This window comes from Staurois parvus, unplaced genomic scaffold, assembly GCF_062004578.1.
Source record: "Staurois parvus isolate SC_StPar_1 unplaced genomic scaffold, SC_StPar_1.0 ptg000145l, whole genome shotgun sequence".
Classification (NCBI taxonomy): domain Eukaryota; kingdom Metazoa; phylum Chordata; class Amphibia; order Anura; family Ranidae; genus Staurois; species Staurois parvus.
Window position 1 is genome coordinate 14,774,847 of NW_028317941.1, and position 20,154 is coordinate 14,795,000.

A 20,154-nucleotide genomic window follows, 5' to 3' on the forward strand; every position below is an offset into this window, starting at 1 on the left:
ACAAAGCACCCTTTAAAAGGCTCAGCGCCACTCAGCCCAACTGAATTTTGTTTCAGGAGTGGGGCAGGAAGGTCTTGTGCCACTGCCAGAACACAGCACTGTATACTGTATGTAGCCAAGACTACATACAGTTTGTACAGCACCGAGAGCCACTGCATCTTTTGGTGAAGTAGATTATTTGGACCAGCTAGGTCAAAACTATTTATACAGCAATAAAAGCTGAAGATCAGCTTTAAGAATCTTAATTATCTGTAGGTGCTAGCCCAGCTCATGTGCTGCATAGATGAGAACATAGAACGTCCAATCGGCTGCACTCCAAACAATCCACTTTATTGAACCACGATAAAACCAATACAGACAGTGGAAATACAGTGGGGGACTTTGTTCTCATGAACATTTGATGGTTGTACTTGCATGGTAAGCTGCAATCTACTATTATAGTTACATAGTCTGGTTGAAAAGAAAGACACCAGTCCATCTAGTTCAACCAAGGAAAGGGGGGAAAAAATGTATACAATCCTATACTATACAAATTTTATATAGCGCCAACAGTTTACAATATAAAGGGGGACAGTACAATTACAATGCGGTTCAATACCCACTTGCCCTCCAGAGGATTTACCCCCCCCCCCCCCTCCTGACCAGGCCATTTTTTGCATTTTGGTGCTGTGTTACTTTAACTGATAATTGCAACGCTGCACCCAAATGAAATTTACATCTTTTTCCCCACAAATTGAGCTTTCGGCGGTATTCAATCGCGTGTGTGGTTTTTATTTTTTGCGCTAGAAAAAAAAAAAGACCGACAATTTTGAGAAAAAAAAATTTTTTTTTGACTTTTTTGCTATTAAACATATCCAGTAAAAATTAAAAAAAAAAAAAAATCTAATTTCGTCATAAATTTAGGCCAAAATGTATTCTGCTACATGCCTTTGCTAAAAAAAAATCCCTATATGTGTAAAATAATTGGTTTATGTGAAAGTTATAGCGTTTACAAATGGCTGTATTTATATTGGGTTTTTTAACATTATTTACTAGTAATGGCGGCAATCAGCGACTGCGGCGGGCATTCTGACACTGGGGAGAATTGACTTGGTGTCACTGACATCCCCAGTGACACCAATACAGTCATCAGTGCTAATAAAAAGCACTGACACTGTATTAATGGCACTGGTCATGAAGGGGTTAATGTGGGGCAATCAAAGGGTTAACTGATATTTTTTTGATATTTTACTAGGGGCTGTGTGTTAGTGCTTCACTGTAAGCACACAGTGCATGAGCTGCAGGAGCTGACAGAGAGAACTGTTTTATTTACTAATATTCCCCCCCCCCCCCCACCGTCAGAGATGCCCGGTAATCACCGGGCACTGGTGAGTAATCAGCCGCAAATGGTGGTGCAGGAAGGATGTGCACCCTACCCGGGAATGTAAAATCACATATAAATGTGATTTTGCGCACCCTGCTGCCCTGTAGCAGTAGAAGTGGATACAGAAGAAATTGGAGGGCCCTGCTCATGGAGCTTAAAATATAACGGGAGGGGGAGACGTTACAAGATTAACATTGTCTTAACTACACACAAAAGGAGAAAACTTCTCTCCTCTACATCTTTGAAAACTAGATACAAATATAGGACATGTCTAGAGTTTTGTGACTTGATGTGTTAGGAATGGGTAGACTTAGGTGTAAGATGGGCAAACAGAACACTTGGATGCTAACATAACAGAGGAAGAAGGAAGCCAGATGAGTGAAGGTGGCCATATGCTGTTTGTCAGATTGACTTCTGTCATGCAGGTATAGCCACACACTTATCAAAATTTGGTTGGTTCTGCAGCTGCTGGCCAAATTTTGATCAGCGTACGACCAGCTTGACACTACATTTTGTGTTCCTGCAGATAACTATAGCTGAGAACTGGTGGTGGGCAGCACATTGGGGCCACTTAAAACAGAACTGATCTAAGTTCATCATGTAAAGCTTGCATTCACGTCTCACAATGTAGGTTTTGTAAATCACCTTACTATAGCATAAGGATATCTAACCACCTTGTCTGAAAAATTTAGCAGTGTTAATTGGTGGATTCCTACAAAACATGCATGAATAAACAGGTTTTAGAGATATATATATCCTCAAAACCCATATTAAACAATGGTTTAAAGCTGAAAGCTGTGTAAACAGCTATTTGCAGATCTCAAAAATTAGGATTTTTGGTTTACCTATAAAATCCTTTTCTTGAAGTACATCACAGGATACAGAAGAGTTAAGCCTCCATTTTGTAGCAGGCAATAAGGAAAACAAGTTGGAGGGGAAGGATCTCTGTGTCCTGTGATGTATTCCAAGAAAAGGATTTTTACAAGTAACCCACAAATCCTAATATGTTTATGGTACATCACAGGCCACAGAGGAATTAATAGCGATTGCTTCATGGAGTATCCCAAAGCAATGAATCTGAGAGGAGGGCAAAAAAGAAAAAGTCAACAAGCACAAACCCCCAAACCAAGAAAGGTACACACTCTCACAAAGCCACCTACAAAACCCTTCGTCCAAAATTGGTGTCTGCAGAGGCAAACACACCAGCTTTGCAGAATTGTGTAAATGTGTGAAAAAAAGACAAGCTAACTGCCTTAAAACTTGAAGAAAAGCGTTATTATAAATAGCCCAGGAAGCACTGACAATCCTAGCGGAATGGGCCTTAACTGGAAAAGAAGGAGCCTTGCCCTTGTTCCCTTAGGGCGGAGAAATAAGCTGACGAATCCACTTAGAAAAAATGGATTTAGAAACAGCCTGACTTTTACAAGGTCCTTCAGGCATAACAAACAGGGTATCAGACTGTTGAAACAAAGCTGTATACTTCAAATAAATGTGAACAGCTTAAAAAAAAGGAAGGCAAACACAATGTCCTGATTTAGGTGATTTAGCCAAGAAAAAGGATTGAGGCCTCAACATAACTTTATCCTTATGAACAATAAAAGGTTCCTCGCAGGAATGCGTATCCAACTCTGAGACCCTACAAACCATAGTAACAGCCACCAAAAAAGGCAAACTTGCATGTAGGAAGTGGAAAGGGAATCTCTTAGAGTGGTTCAAGGGGAATAAATTTCAAAACTGACAAAACCAAGTTATGGTCCTTTGGAGGTAGAAAGGGTTGCACAAAAAGGAATAATCTGAGTCACACCCTGAACAAAAGCTTTGACCAAGAAATAAGAGAACAGGCTGTCCCCTAAAGGTAGTCAAAACCAAGAACATATCCAGACCAGACTGGAAAAAAGCTAAAATCCACCCCACAACATACTATCTAGGATGAAGCTTAATGAATTTCACACCAAGTGCAATAAGTAGAACGGTACCACCTTCCTGGAGGTCAACTTTCTAATCAGAAGGGTAGGAACCACAGAATATGAAAGTTCCCTGTTTCTCAGGACCTGGGCTTCAAACAGCCATGCCATCAAAGCCAGCAGCTATCAAACAGGATGGAATATTGGACCCTACGACTGCAGGTCCAGATGATTTGCAAGTGCCCAAGGCCAAGAGGTCTATGATGTTTGCATATCATGTCCTTCTTGGCCAGACCAGAGCAATCAGGATTACTGGATTGCCCTCCACCTTTATCCTGTGTAACAGGTGAGGAAGGAGTTGAAATGGAGGTAAGGCATAGATCAGAGAAAATTGATCACAGAGAGTCACCAGTGCATCCACTACAATAGCCAGAGGATTCTTGGTGTGGGACAAAATCAGGTCTGCTTCTTCCTGAGTGGCATGATTTATTGTCCCTCCTTGATGGTTGATGTATACCACAGCAGTGGTACTGTCTGACAGAACCGTAACAGGGAGACCCTGAAGGCAGATAGACCAATGTGAGTGGGGCAGCCAAAATGCCCAAAGTTCCAGGTTGATGATCGTCAAATCTTTGCTCCTCTGGCAACCATGTTCCCTGAACTAAAAGGTTCTCCAGAACATTTCCTCAACATGATTGGTTGGCGCCTGCTGTCAAGACCTTCCATTTCATTGGAAGGATGGATTAACTTGCATCCAGGATCTGTATGGATATCCACCATTCCAGAACTCTTCTGATCTTAGAAGTCAGATGCATTGGCTGATCCAAGGATGCCCATCACTTGTTCCATACCACCAGGATGTTGAGCTGCAGAGCTCTGGTGTGAAACGCTGCATAGGAGACTGCCTCAAAGACAACTACCAACTTCCCCAGCACTCTCATAGAAGTCCAGATCAAGGGACGTTTCAACGTCCTTAAAGGCACCACCTGGACTCGAAGAGACAGGCACTTCTGCAGAAACACTACCCTTGTCTAAGACATAGCGAGGATTAAACCCAAATATTTCAGGCATTGGGTCGGAACCAAGGCTGAGTTCTGAAGATTTAGCACCCAGCTGGTCCTGGGCAGCGCTTGTACCATCATCTGGACATTGCACGTCAGTCTTTGATGTGATTGCTCTCAAAGAGCACGTTATCCCGGTATATCACAATGGGAATCCCTCAGGTTCTCAAACAACTACAGAACTGGAGCTAACACCTTGGGGGCTGTGGACAGACCAAAGGATAATGCCACAGACTGGTAGTGGCGATCTTCCAATGCAAGACCAGAAATTAATGGCGAGACCAGAAAACCAGGATTTGTAGGTAGGAATCCTTGATGTTGACCAATGCCAGGTATTTACTCTGATTAAGCGAAGCAATCACTGACTGGGAAGGCTCCATCCTGAATTTTTGAATTTTCAGGAACTTGAGACCCTTAAGGTTTTGGATAGGTCAGACATCTCTATTTGGTGTGGGAACTGTGCAACAGGTTGGAGTAAAAGCATTGAGACTTCTTTACTGACACAGGTGCAATGACACCTTGGGACAGTAGTCTTTCCACGGCCATACAGAAATTCCAGCGTGTATCCTCTGGACACAATGCCACGTATATTTGTTGTTATCTGAGATCTCCTCAGTCTAAGTAGCTGCAAAGGGCTTTAGACATCTTCCCACCAGAGTGAATGGGGGAGTCCCTTCAACGAGAGGAAATTTAGCTGTAATCTTAACATTCTTCTTAAGAGGGCAAGAGAGTAGTCTTCCCAACAGTCACCTTCTGGATGTATGCTTCCAAGGATAATCCAAATAAGCATCCACCCTTAAAGACCTCAATGTGCCTCTTGTAGAGAAGTTCCGCTGAACGACACTAAGTATAAAGGCAAAACTTTAAAATTTTGGATAGCATGGAGAGGGATTAGAAGTTTTTATTGCTATCTGTGTACCCATTAGGAAAATTCACCCTCTCAACGAAGAATCCCCCCCCCTACTCCTCCCCCCCCCCATCAGAAACCGATAGCAAAAAAATATATATTTATTTTTAAATTACAGGGTGTATAGCTCTCCCTTACTTTATAAAAAAAATAAGTTTTGCCTTTTGTTCTACTTTAAGTAATAGGATAACTGCAAAAAGGTAAAAACTTTCCAATGTGCTCAACCCAATTATGAAAGCTCCAAAAAAGTGTGTGGGGGGGGGGGTTGTAGAAAAGAAAGTGAACTCAACAGAATAATTAAAAAATAAATGAAATAAATGCATAGATAGCCCCAGGATGTGTGCTTTATATATAAAGGCAGACATCTAAGAGCTACCAGCCTGTGTGGTAGGTGAAATGCGTATAGAAACTACAAACGCTATTGACAATGTATGCAAACAAGTGTCTGAAGATCCTAATGACCACAGGTGGTTAAATGCCAAATAGAGGCATCCGACGACTTGCTACCCTGAAAGTCCCAAGCTGCCAGAAATCCAGAGGGGGGAGCTCTGGATACATGTAAAGATAAAACAAAGAGAAACCAGCACAAGGCATCTAAGTGTAGTGAAAACATTAGGTGTTTATTGAAAATTGAATACACATCAGATGCTCTCACCAAAAGGACAGTTGCAGAGGCTGAAGGTATAAAAAGGGGCAGTGTGCCACTGTACCTTCTGAACTGCCCGTGTCATCTAGCTGATCTGATTATGAACTACTTGGCAAGGCTGCAGAGTGAGCAGCACTGCTCTCTTGCGGGAAGCTGCTGACTGAAGCCAGTTCTGGCACTGATACTTGTGAAGACCGCCTCTGGATGTCATCTTCTGATGGCATGTGCCCGAAACAGGAGTTTAGGGCGGGATTCATTTTCTCAGCCTCAAGGCCAGAAGAGTCTCCAGGCTTTTACTCCAACCTGTTTCACGGTTCCCAAGCCAAATAGAGGCTGTCTGGCCTCTCCTAGTCCTCAAAGGTCTCATTATACCTGCAGTCTCTGCAACTGTCCTTTTGTGAGTGCACCTGCTTTTTATTCTATTTTCAATAAACACCTATTGTTTTTACTACACTTACTGTAGATCTGCTGCTCTGGTTTCTCTTTGCTTCATCTTTTAAGCCATAGGATTCTTCTCATGTGGACAGACATCGTGCTCATTTGTGGAAGCTTTCTTATGGCATCATCCAAAGCATTTACTAAGAAGTTCAGAGCTTTCAGAAAATATTTCTGCCAAAAGGGCAGACTTGTCCAGATCAGATTTTCTGGAACTAAGCATCTCACTCCATCTTTAAGGGCTTGGCACACTCCTACAGCAGCCACTGCAGGCTGCAGCGCTGCTCTCATAATAAAGAATGACACTTTAAAGAGCGCTTCAAATCTCTAATCTGTGGTGTCTTTAAAGATTGGGACATCATGTGCTGGGACTGTCAGGAGTCTTTACAAAACAGGAAAAAGCAGGGTCAACAGCAAATCCTGTATTTTGCAAAATAATTTTTTCATGGTGTACTTGTAAGCAAAGTAATTTGGTGGATGAAGCACCTTATCTATGTGTGCTCAATCAGCAGACTTCACTTCCTCACTGGAGGGTACACTGGAAGGACTTGGGAATTATTGGCAGCTGCTAGGACCCACAACCAAGTAATTTAGGGGAAGAAGATAGCAGGTAGCAGCAACATAAGGTTAATGTGAAATGGTAGGAAGCCCATTATGGCCCTCTGTGTCTGAGGAAACCCTGGATCCAAAAATTCCTCTGGAGAGGACTTATGTACAGAGGATTCTTGATCCTCAATGGTGTCCACTTCCTATTCCTCCGTGAGGCATTTCCAGTTATGTTTTTAAAAGGGGAAGAGGGGAAGGAAGACACCCATGCTTGCCTCTGAAACAGTTGAAATATCAGATAACGGCAGGGACTAAGGGATAATCTGACCTATAGGGGAGCCTTTTCAGGAAGAACTTTGTGCGGGATCCTTCCTACCCAATGAAAGAATCTGGGAGCTCCCATTGTCTCTCTCCCCACCACTCTGCCAGCAAGAAGCTATGGCTTGCAGAGTGATGATAGGCCTGTAACAAATAGGGAAGCAGCCACTCAGCTGAGTGAAGTGTTGACCTATGCAAAAATACAAAGTGATCGCACCCCGTAAAAATGCATATATGTCTCTAACTGCTGTGTCCTGATGGACAGAAGTAAGCTTGGTTAGTGGCCGTGGAAAGCAGGATGGCTGAGACATCAGGAAGATGCTGTTTAACCATGCGGGCAAGGAATCCATACAGAAGTAAATGACACAAAATGGCCACTTGGCCTATGCCTTTTAAACATTTCCACAGCCTCTATATCACTGCATATGGGGAAAAAAAACACATGTCCTGATGCAATCCTGTGTCCTAAAACACCACCCACAGAGAGAACACTGTAAGAGGGCTGCCACAACTCAACACACAAGCACTTACCAGTCCATATTGCAGTAGGTGCAAACTTCACACAACATGGTGGGCACACCAAAGAGGACCTTAAGGGACTCAACTCCCCTCCAGGCGGATCACTGTAGATAATATAGAGCACATTGCCAGGAAAATCACCGGGTACATTGTACGTCAAGAGGTGAAAGCCCTGCTGTGTCCAGGTACAGTGGCCCTTGGACTGCTGGCCACAATGACTTATCCGGATAGGCCCACCTCTGCCCAGATAGGTGTGTAAGAAACAGGCATGGAGATGCAGGGAAAAAAAAAGGCCAAAAAAGAGATTCTAAGGGAAACATCCATCACCGTCAGACACCAGCACATAACTGGGGATTAGCTTAGTTGGGAGGGGTTATGCTTGAGCAGGGACTCCTGCTATGTTTTTTTCTGGCCATTCACCTGAAGCAGCATAACCCATGTAGTAATGATTATTAACTCCTCTGTGTCCTGTGGTGTACTAAACAGACATGTTTACATGATTGCCTGCAAGAGGATTTGTACATTTTCACAGCCAACTGTGTGATTTACAAACACACTTCCCCACACTGCACAGTTAGACATGTGACTTTCCCCTATTAATCAATTCAGCATCCTGTGTTATTTCTCCACCTCTAGACTCCATATTAAACAGTAAATTGGTAACATTGCCTGTGTAAATTGAGCAATAAGCTGACTCAGGAAGCAGTGAAGTTAAAGTGTTACTAAACCCATGACCTTGCATTCATGATATCTGGTCTCCCACAGTACACACATGGAAATTCAACTATTGTAGTAAATATAAACTGCTAAATACCTTTTCTCATCAGCAGTTGCAGCAGTCTTGTGACTTCTATCAGTATACAGAGCACTATTTAAAGCTTGTAGGAGGAGTTTTCATTCTCCCCTGCTTGTCCTATGAGGCTGCAGGACCCCTGACCCTCTGTCTGCACAGTGCCGATTGGCCCTGTGCTGGTCACATGCAAAAAAACAAAACAAAAAAAAAAACAAAAAAAAAACACTCTAGTAATACACACCAAATTGAGCATGTGCAACTTGCCCCCAAGGCTCTGTTCTATCAGAAAATTAATTGGGGCCTGTGGAAGAAGAGGAGGGTCATAGAAGACAGGATCAAACATATTTTACACAATGCAGAGGAATAACCCCTTAAATTCCAAAGTGAGTATAACAAGCATGCTTTACTGCATATACAAACTGATTTTACTATTTTGGGTTTAATAACACTTTACATCAGAAGGTAGCAGAGCCATATTCCTGATTTGCACAAATGTATCTACAAGAATGGCTGACCAAAATTACAAATCCATAGAAAGATATGACAGCAAAACAGGTATTTTAACTGTAGTTTGCCATATTCCTGAAATTTCAACTTTCAATCAACATTGACTATTTTTAATCCTTATGCTGCTAGCATTAGTAAATAGGAAAATTTATCATATTTACTGGTCTTAACTTTTTTTGTTTTACATCTTTCCAGGTGTTTCCTTGTTTCCAGGTCTAGGAAAATTATGTCATAAATCCCAGGAGTCTTCAGGAGTTTTCTCAGCTAAGCACATCGTCCTGCCTGCATGTCTGAGCTAAGGGCAGATGGATTCCACGAAGTAAATGCCATGACTAGAAATACTAGGGGGTGTTTTTCAAAGTGATTTCTCAACAAAATAAAACATGGAGACATGGATAGATGTGGAAGTTTGCTTTGAATATTAAAAATGAACTAAATAGCATTTTTGGTTTGTTGGTCTCAGATGAACTGTAATTCTGCTTTAATCATTTAGTTTACATGTACTGTGGTTACAAGGATGAAGAAACGGTGTTCCAAAAATGTAAAAATCAACTGTAAATGAAACCAGGTATTTCAGAAGTTATCTTTATTCAGTTCACATTAAAATGTATCGTGAAAAAAAATTCCACCTTATTTTTTTAAAGGATAAAATACCAATATTAACATTTGAATGTTTGAGAAAAACAGATAATGGAAATACAAAAATATAAAAGGAAAAAAAAATCTAGACAGAAGTAGAGAAAGGTAAATGTGCCTGATAAAACTATACCAGCTGAAAATCCACTGAAATGCAATATTGCCTTAAAGTATAGGCTATACTTCTATATTTTACATATTAAATGCCAGGAATAGCTGGAGTTTAGTCATTTTATTAATTAGCATGTTTGTGATGAGAAGCTGATAAACTGTGAAAAGGCAAAACATTAGTGCTCCTACTGAGACCTCATGTAACCTTGTTTGCTGAAAGCACCTCCACTAAATACTGAACAGAAAAGTCGAGGATCACTTACACTGCAGCCCCTCTCACTGGGAATTATTCAATTAAACTAGCGGTCCTTTTATCTCTCAGGTCTCAATGGACAACTCCTTACAAAAGAAATAGAATGTGCTGTGACAGACATATTTATAGTCAAAAAACTGCGCCATTTAAATTGTTACAATTACAGAATTACAAAAGTAATTTTTAGACTGAACACCATAGCTGGATGGTGAAGAAAAGATTTCCCAAGTTAAGCACCAAAGAAAAGGAACCGCTTGCTTAACAGAAAAAAAAAGTCATGAAAAACGTGTCCATCTTAAAAGAAGAAGCCAATTTGTAAGATACAGCTCTACTTGATAGCGGCGAGGGTCTGAAATAGCTTGCTGAGATTCACTTCTGAGTAAGCGCTATGTGAGAGAGCTTGGTCAACGGTGTGCTTTAACGTCTTGTATGCAGTTTCTGCTTCTTGAAAGTGCTTCTTTTTCAGGTGCCCTGTTAGCAATATAAGGCAAACGCTGTATTAATGTTGATTAAAGTTACTTTATTAGTAAAATGCATAAAAAAAAAATGAATGCAACGTCATACTGCAGCATAATGGTAAAGAGTTTGCCAGAAAGCTCAGAGTAAGCCTTAAAGCTTAACTGTGGTCAGGCTATTCACAAATATTTCCTCATCTGTAGTCACAATATACACTTTCGCATTTTAACATCAGCATTGTAATAGCAATATAAGCAATAGTTGTTTTTGGCAATCAATTATAAGTGGACATGAAAAATCTCCTTTCATGTGAATGCTGCCTGTTCGCTGGCCATTTCTTTCCATGACTATGACTGCGGTAACCCTCCAGCATTGTCAGTTGAATCTTTGCTTGTTTTACAGCTTCTTCACTAACTACTTTTAATTTCTATGGACTACATATCCAATGGTATCCTGCTCGCATGCACAGATTCCTGTGGTGATTCCAGTAAAACCAGTATGGATCAAGATGGACCAATGTAACTATACCAAAAAAAAAGGAGAAGCTATACCTAAAACTTGTGCTTTAACCCCTTTTATAACTGCCCGACATGTGGTGGCAAAAGGGTGGGCTTTAATGTCCACATGAGCTGCTGGGCGGTCAACTGTTTATGTGTTCAGGGTGTACTTGCAGCACAAAGTCTGAGTTGTCGCTGACAGATCTTGGTCTGGGATACAGATTGGTAGCCAGCAGGACAGGCTTAACCTTCCAACCCCCAGGGCGTTCTGAATTACTAAGGTACGTGGAGCAGGTGGGAACCGGTTAAATCTCATCCTGGTTGTTTTTCCAGCACATGTAAACACTTACATTTCTATAGCCTGGCTGCAAGTACAGTTTAAAGGATAAATTCACCTTTTCACAAAAAAAATAATAAATGCAAATTTTTTTGCAGTTAAAAAAAAAGGGCATTTATTATTTTTTCTGTTATGAGCCTGTAAAGCATTGCATCAGTGATCAGAGATCGCTGGTGCCATGCAGGTCTCCTGCACACTGTCGGGATATCTTGTACGGGCAAGCCGATACTTACTGATAGGAAGACTCAGTGAACTACCACAGCACTGTGGTAGCTCATTGAGAACTACAAGCTGACAGCCACTAAGGCTGTCGGGACTTGTAGTCCATTCATTCACAGAAGACTGAATGAATGAAAAAATGTCGTGGCTGTGTGGGTGGAGCCCTGCAAGGCCACGCTGCTTTTGAAAACTGACAGCTAATGCGGGGAACTTCTCACCATACTTGTCACAGGGAAGGGGGTTTGAAGGTGTCGGCTGCAGGTGGAAAACATGTTGCGTTACATGTTCCACCCTAAAACGGGTAGAACATGTAACATGTTCCCAAAGGTGAACTTATCCTTTAAGGAAAACATATCTATACTAAGTTTCAACATCAGCATATATTTGCACCAAGGCCTAATTTAGATAGCCAGTTAGATATCCATTTGTTGTAAATTAGGTGCCAAAAAGCTATTACATTGATGGGCAATTTGAAACGGAATTGTCTGTTTAACATAACAATGCATTTAAAAATAGTTGCACTGGTTTTTATTTTAAATAAATAGAAAAAAAAGTAAACGCATGCGAATATGGCAGTAACTTCTTTATGAATATACACCACTGGGCCCATGCCATGTTGCCAAGACTGCTCTTGTGGCCCAAACCAGTGTGGTGTTGCTCCACCGTGGCTCGTCCCCTCTCTGGTTATTTATCAACTGCAGAAATTCAGACAGAATGAGAGCACATCCATTAGAAGGAAGGAGCAAAATCTTTTTTGGCAATTCTACTCTTAGTGAGATGTTGCCATGGGGGAGATTCACCATTGCGACATGGTCCTTATGCTGGCCAAAAACAGATATTTTATAGAGGTTTTGTAAGCTTTCCACAAAGTTTTGTTTGAAAGCATGTTTGCATGGAATCAAGTGATCCTTCGCAATTCACCACTCGCCATTTAATTAATTCTCCTGCAACTTATTGATTGAAACTGGGCTAGAAATGAATCACAAATGTTCCCTGGAATTAAGGAGGATGTGATGGATCCACAACAATTTTTGATTACGGGATACCGAAGTGTAGAAAAAAAATATGTGGGTGGAAGATTGCTACGAACCATTCTATTGCAAGTGGTTTTTTTGTTTTTTTTTTTAGTTGAAAGCTGACATAAAGCTTACAAAATTCCTTGCAAGGTCATCTTTATAAGCAACTAAAGTCTTCAGCTGGCCACTTAGATTCAGAGTCAGCATATGGGCCTATGAAAATAATCTAAATCAGGCAAAACCTCAAACTACACCAGCTGCCGGTATATTTGGATCATTTGACAAATGATATCTTAAAACAGTCTGCATGGTAACCATTACTTTGAAAACACTCCATTCATAAATTTAAAAAAAAATAAAAATTCTACGCAATGTTTTACTAGAAGCATGGGAAGAAAAGACCAACTGTACACAATATTGTAAATGACTCAAGCAAGTGCACTAGGAGAAGATTAGTACTCAAGCACGTGCACTGGGAGAAGATACGTACACATTATCAAAAGAGGTGTTTCCTTACAAGGAAGAGTAGAACGATAGTTGCACTAGATACCTATAACATCTGATTAATCAGATTTGTAAAAAGCAAAAAAGTAATCTACCAGGTTAACCAGCAAGAAGTACAGGTAAAGAGAAGGCAAATATACCAAAGTGATAATTTTTAATGCTTAACTTAAAAAAAAAAAAAAAAAATACAAGCTTTCAGAACACAAAGTTCTTCCAGGTATATTGACAAGTGTTGTAGAAATGCTACTGTCCATAGCAGCAAGATTTTGTACTGCCCTGTAATCATTTACAGTTAAGCACAATTAATTTCCCCAATCTATAGAGTGCCTACACACTATATACTGTAGCTCATGCAAGTATATTCAAAGCTCTTATCACATGACAAAAGCATTGTCTTCATGACTAACTGTAAGTCAATGTACTGAAACTTAGCTAATATAAGCATTTTCATCTGTTATCTAAATAATGGACTATGGTGTATACAGTGGGGCAAAAAAGTATTTAGTCAGCCACCAATTGTGCACGTTCTCCCACTTAAAAAGATGAGAGAGGCCTGTAATTGGCATCATAGGTAAACCTCAACTATGAGAGACAAAATGAGAAAAAAAATCCAGACAATCACATTGGCTGATTTGGAAAGAATTTATTTGCAAAATATGGTGGAAAATAAGTATTTGGTCACCTACAAACAAGCAAGATTTCTGGCTCTCACAGACCTGTACCTTCTTCTTTAAGAGGCTCCTCTGTCCTGCACTCACTACCTGTATCAATGGCACCTGTTTGAGGTTGTGGACAGGTGTCTTTTATACTGATAACAAGTTCAAACAGTCACACTCCAAACTCCACTATGGTGAAGACCAAAGAGCTGTCGAAGGACACCAGAAACAAAATTGTAGACCTGCACCAGGCTGGGAAGACTGACTCTGCAATAGGCAAGCAGCTTGGTGTGAACAAATCAACTGTGGGAGCAATAATTAGAAAATGGAAGACATACAAGACCACTGATAATTTCCCTCAATCTGGGGATCCACGCAAGAGCTCACCCAGTGGGGTCAAAATGATCACAAGATCGGTGAGCAAAAATCCCAGAACCACACGGGGGGGGGGGGGACCTAGTGAATGACCTGTAGAGAGATGGGACCACCGTAACAAAGGCTACCATCAGTAACACACTACACTGCCAGGGACTCAGATCCTGCAGTGCCAGACGTGTCCCCCTGCTTAAGCAAGTACATGTCTGGGCCCGTCTGAAGTTTGCTAGAGAACATTTGGATGATCCAGAAGAGGATTGGGAGAATGTCATATGGTCAGATGAAACCAAAATAGAACTGTTTGGCAGAAACACAACTCGTCGTGTTTGGAGGAGAGAGAGAGAATGCTGAGTTGCATCCAAAGAACACCATACACCATACCTACTGTGAAGCATGGGGGTGGCAACATCATGCTTTGGGGCTGTTTCTCCGCAAAGGGACTAGGACGACTGATCCATGTACAGGACAGAATGAATGGGGCCATGTATCGTGAGATTGTGAGTGCAAACCTCCTTCCATCAGCAAGGGCATTGGAGATGAAACGTGGCTGGGTCTTCCAACATGACAATGATCCCAAACATACCGCCCCGTGCAACATAGCGTGGCTTCGTAAGAAGCATTTCAAGGTCCTGGAGTGGCCTAGCCAGTCTCCAGATCTCAACCCCATAGAAAACCTTTGGAGGGAGTTGAAAGTGTGTTGCCCAGCGACAGCCCCAAAACATCACTGCTCTAGAGATCTGCATGGAGGAATGGGCCAACATACCAGCAACAGTGTGTGCCAACCTTGTGAAGACTTACAGGAAACGTTTGACCTCTGTCATTGCCAACAAAGGATATATAACAAAGTATTGAGATGAACTTTTGATATTGACCAAATACTTATTTTCCACCATAATTTGCAAATAAATTCTTTCCAAATCAGCCAATGTGATTGTCTGGATTTTTTTTCTCATTTTGTCTCTCATAGTTGAGGTCTACCTATGATGCCAATTACAGGCCTCTCTCATCTTTTTAAGTGGGAGAACTTGCACAATTGGTGGCTGACTAAATACTTTTTTGCCCCACTGTACCAGTCGAATTCTACTTGAAATGTATAGAGAATCTCAAGTGTGTCCTTCAACATTCCCAGAGTTGAAGGCAACACAATGGCAGCCCCTTTACAAGTGCTAAGGTAGTTAATCAAGTTAATTTAACTCCCGCCCACCATATAAGGTAATGACCGGCGCAAGGCGGTTCTCTCATTCTGGGAGGACGTCATATGACGGCCTCGCACTCTAACCACGCGTGTCTGGCTACGGGAGCGCGCAGTGCGCCAATCGGTGGTGTGTTGTGTCCCTTGGACACAGCGGATCACTGATCAACGGAAAGAGCAGAAGATGTCGGCTCGGTCATGTGATCAGCTATGTCCAATCACAGCTGATCGCATGTAAGTAGGGAAATGCCAGTTATTGGTATTTCTCTCCTCACGAGCTGTCACACTGACAGCTCGAGAGGAGAGCCGGTAATCGGCATTCCTCAGAGGGGACATGTGCACTGATGATCAGTATGCCCTGATGATCAGTGTAGCCCCAGTAGTGCCACCTGTCAGTGCCCATCAATGCCAGCTGTCAGTGCTCATCAATGCCACCTGCCAGTGCCCATCAATGCCACATATCAGTGCCTACCAGTGCCCATCAATGCCACATATCAGTGCCCATCTAAGCTGCCTTTCAGTGTCACCTATCAGTGCCACCCATAAATGCTAGTCAGTGCCACCAATCAGTGCCGCCTAACAGTGCGCATCAGTGCCGCCTAACAGTGCGCATCAGTGCCGCCTAACAGTGCGCATCAGTGCAGCCTAACAGTGCCACCTGTCGGTGCCATATATGAGTGCTGCCTTTCAGTGCCCATCAGTGATGCCTGTCAATACCCATCAATGCCACCTACTAGTGCCTATCAGTGCAGCCTATCAGTGCCCATCACTGCAGCCTCATTAGCACACATCAGTGAAGGAGAAAAATCACTTATTTACATAATTTTATAACAAAAACTAAGAAAAAACATTTTTTAAAAAAAAAATTTCAGTTGTTTTTGGTTTGTTTAGTAAAAAATAAAAACCCAGAGGTGATTAAATACCACCAAAAGAAAGCTCTGTCTAAAAATAAAATGATAAAAATTTCATATGGGCACAGTGTTGTATGACCACGCAATTGTCAAAGTGCGACAACACTGAAAGCTGAAAACTGGCCTGGGCAGGAAGGGGGTATAAGTGCCCTGTAGGCAAGTGGTTAAAAATTGATGAGCTGCAACCCCAAAAATGCTGGTTCTGTTGCATTTTTTAAGCACTGCAGCACACATCAAAGAGAAAGTGAGAATAAAATAAGCCCTATTGTTGGTGACAATAGCCACAATAATAACCCCCAGTATCAGTGCCTTAGACTGCAATAATAACCCTCAAACACAAGTGTCAAAAGCAGCAAGTACCCCTACCCCCCCACTGGTGTTTGTGGACACATTAATAGCCCTTAGCATTGATGTTAGTGGCTGCAATAATAACCCTACAGCACTGGTAGCAGTGCAAGTAACCTTTCCCTTCACTGGTGGTCAGTGGAGGTCTTGTTACAACACCCCACCGCTACTTGGTAGTTGGTACTTGCCTGATCACGTACTTAAGCACTCTTTCTCCTTTCATCCGGCCAGTACTTTAGGACAGAGTGGGGTTTATTTACTAAAGCTGGAGAGTCCAAAATCAGACTCCCTTCTGCCTAGAAACCAATCAGCTTCTAACCTCAGCTTGTTCAATGAAGCTTTGGCAATGAAACCTGGAAGCTGATTGGTTTCTATGCAGAAGTGAGTCTGATTTTGGACTCTCCAGCTTTAGTAAATAAACCCCAGTATGTCACTTGACAATACTACAGGTGTCAGTGCTGAAACACTGAGAGCCGTGAGACCAGTCTAGGACACTGGAACCTAGGGGCTGCACACACAGTGTGGATGGACATGTATTGGGCACCAGGGGTGTATAAGGTACAGAGCTGGTAGGGTTGAATAAAGACACCAGTCCATCCAGTTCACCCGTGTGGGTGTGTATTCATGTTAAAACTCATATCATTGTATACTGTGTTCTCTAAGAAGCCCATCCAAGAGTTTTTTATTTAATTATCAATACTTCCCGCTGACACCACCGGTTGTGGAAGTACAGTAAGTTCCATTTCCTTACCGATCTGACAGTGAAAACCCCCCTACACAGTTTAAGGTTAAACCGCTTCTCCTCCAGTTTCAATGAGTGGCTTCATACACTACCTGAGACTGAATAGTTTATTCTTTATCCTAGAATCACCACTGAGATATCTGTATATTGCTATCATATCTCCTCTCTCTTCTCCTGGTAGAATAGGTTTAATGTTTGTAGTTGTTCCTCATAACTGAGGTCCTCCAGTCAACTTTGTTGCCCTTCTCTGGACTCTCTCTAGTTCCAGCACATCCTTCCTGAGATCAGGTGATCAGAAATGGATGGCCTATTCCAGATGTGGCCGAACCAGTGTTTTATAAAGTGGCTTCATTAAAGTTTTATCACTTGAGTAAATTCCCTTTTTAATACATGCTAATATTAAGCTAGCTCTGCTTGCTGCAGCTTGGCATTGCATGCCATTTCTGAGTGTCATCTACTAGGATCTCCAGATTTGTTTCTGCCCTGGACTCCCCCAGAGGTTTGTCTCCTAGCGAGTAACTTGCATTCATATATTTATCCCCCAAGTGCAATACTTTACATTTTTCAACATTAAATTTAATTTGTCATGTATCTGCCCACCTAATTTTATTGAGGTCTACTTGCAGAGCCTCTGTATATCCTGTTGTGACATTATTACTACTTAGTTCCACATCATCTGCAAACACTGAGATTGAGCTAGCAATGCCAGTCTCTATATCATTTATGACTAAATTAAACAGAATTGGTCCCAGTACAGAGCATTAGGGTACCCCACTTACTACTCCAGTCCAGTCTGAGTATATGCTATTTATTTCTACCCTTTGGATGTGCCCCTGTAACCAGTTTTCTATCCATGTACAAACCTATGGTCCATGCCTACAGACCTCAGTTTGTAAATTAACCACTTCCTGTCCGGCCCATGTATATAAACGGCCGGACGGTGGCAGTGCAGGGTCGGGTGGCCATTTATAAACGGCCTCCCCGCACGCTGCTTGTGCGCGCAGAACCGCGATCTGGTGTACGCTGTGTCCTCCGAACACAGTGGAACACCAATCGTTGGACGGGACCTCTGTGCGAGGTCCCAATCATGTGATTACTGATTGACCAATCAGTGATCACATGCAGAATAGTAAGCAAGATGTCACTTCTTACATCATTGCTTACTACGTGTGAAATCTGTGAATGATCACAGAGGTCTCATGGTACAAGGCTATTCACAACAGCTTTGTACCATGTGACAAACTGTGACCAATCACAGCTCACACAGTAGTTCTCAATGGCTGCAAGAAGGAGAAATTACTGTTTTTACAGCCTTTATGGGTGTAAAAGCAATCAGTGTAAAAAAAAAAAAAATCTTCATCACCCCCCACAAGTAGTAGTGTCACCATGGTGACACTGTACTGCTAGGGAGACCGTATGTAAAAAAAACAAAACAAACAAAAATAAATAATATAAAAAAAAAGTGAAAAAAAATGTTTAAAAATTATAATTTTTGGTTATAAACTAATTTGGGTTTTTTTTACTAAAGATAACGGAATACATTTTGGCCAAGATTTATGATGAAATACTATTTATTTGCAAAATGTTATAAGAAAAACACTTTTTTTCATTTACATAGCAAAAAAAAAAAAAATCCCAGTGGTGAATAAATACCACCAAAATAAAGCTTTATCTGTCTAAAAAAAATGCATATGGGTACAGTGTTGCATGACCGTGCAATTGTCATTCAAAGTGTGATAGCACTGAAAGTTGAAAATTGGTCTGGACAGGAAGGGGGTAAAAGTGTTCGGACTGGCAGTGGTTAAGAGTCTATAGGGAACTGTATTGAATGCTTTTGCAAAATCCAGATATACCTTATCCACCGGTCTTCATTTATCTAGATTGAAACCCACTTCCTTGTTGAACGCCAACAAATTGGTTTGGTAAGAATGACCCTTCGTGAAGCCATGCTGACTACTAATAATTATATTGTTTTGCTCAGAAAATTTTTGCATATGGTCCCTCATCATCTCCTCCAAAAGTTTACATACTATCGATGTTAGACTGATTAGCTTGAAGTTTACAGGAATAAATCTCTTCCCTTTTTTAAATACGGGAACCACACTGGCCCTTCACCAATCAACTGGGAGAAAGCCCAACTCCAGATATTTGTGTGTGTATACATGGATCAGCCATAACATAATCACCCACCAAAACCTGTTGAGGTATAGAGTCCACTAAACCTCTGAAGGTATTGCTGTGATATCTGGCACCAAGCCCTCAGTAGCAGGTTTTTTAAGTCCTATAGGTTCTGAGGTTGAGACTCCATGGATCGGACCTGTTTTTGCCAGCACATCCCACTCTGTTCATCACTAATGGTTGATGTAAAAAAAATGGCAATACTGCGTGTCCATTGCAAAATGCAGGTAACGTTGATGTGCCAGGAAGATAGGCGAATGATGCAAGAAGGCAAGGTGGTCTTCCAGATGGAGGAAAGACAGATTTTTTTTGTATACAGTGAAAGCTGTTGGACACACTGAAACCCAGTATGCCCTCTTTGACTTTAGGAAAGGTGAACAGGTTTGAATAAATCCCCTGAAACCTTTCCCTTCCTGGGCGTGGCTATGACCCTTTGAGAGGCCCCGTGCCAAAGCAATGTGGAGGTCCATCAATCTCTATGGGGATGTCAGCAAGTTGGACAACATGAAGCAGGGTGTAGCCTCAGGATACAACCTTCTGACCCCTGATTTTTAGAGCTGGATGCCCCAAGACCAAAGGGCCAAAAAATATCAACAGAAATCCCCCTCACTTTGACAAGTTGGGGCACCCAAAAATGCAAGAAGGGTTTGCAGATTTTCTAAACTTGATGGTCTCTCACTCCCTCATTTGGCTGTGGGATAGGGGAAATCTCCCCAAGGCGACACAA

General features: G+C 41.7%; 1 protein-coding gene across 2 annotated transcripts in view; it reads right to left on the reverse strand.

The window, feature by feature from the left end:
• Positions 1 to 9,568: 9,568 nt before the first annotated feature.
• Positions 9,569 to 20,154, reverse strand: part of POLA1 (DNA polymerase alpha 1, catalytic subunit) — a 472,294-nt gene continuing 461,708 nt past the window's right edge. For both annotated transcript variants that reach the window (XM_089673893.1, XM_089673892.1), the window contains one exon: positions 9,569 to 10,470. In XM_089673893.1, coding sequence (XP_089530019.1) covers positions 10,328 to 10,470 — 143 coding nt within the window. In that variant the 3' untranslated portion in view covers positions 9,569 to 10,327. The remainder of the gene's footprint in view (positions 10,471 to 20,154) is intronic.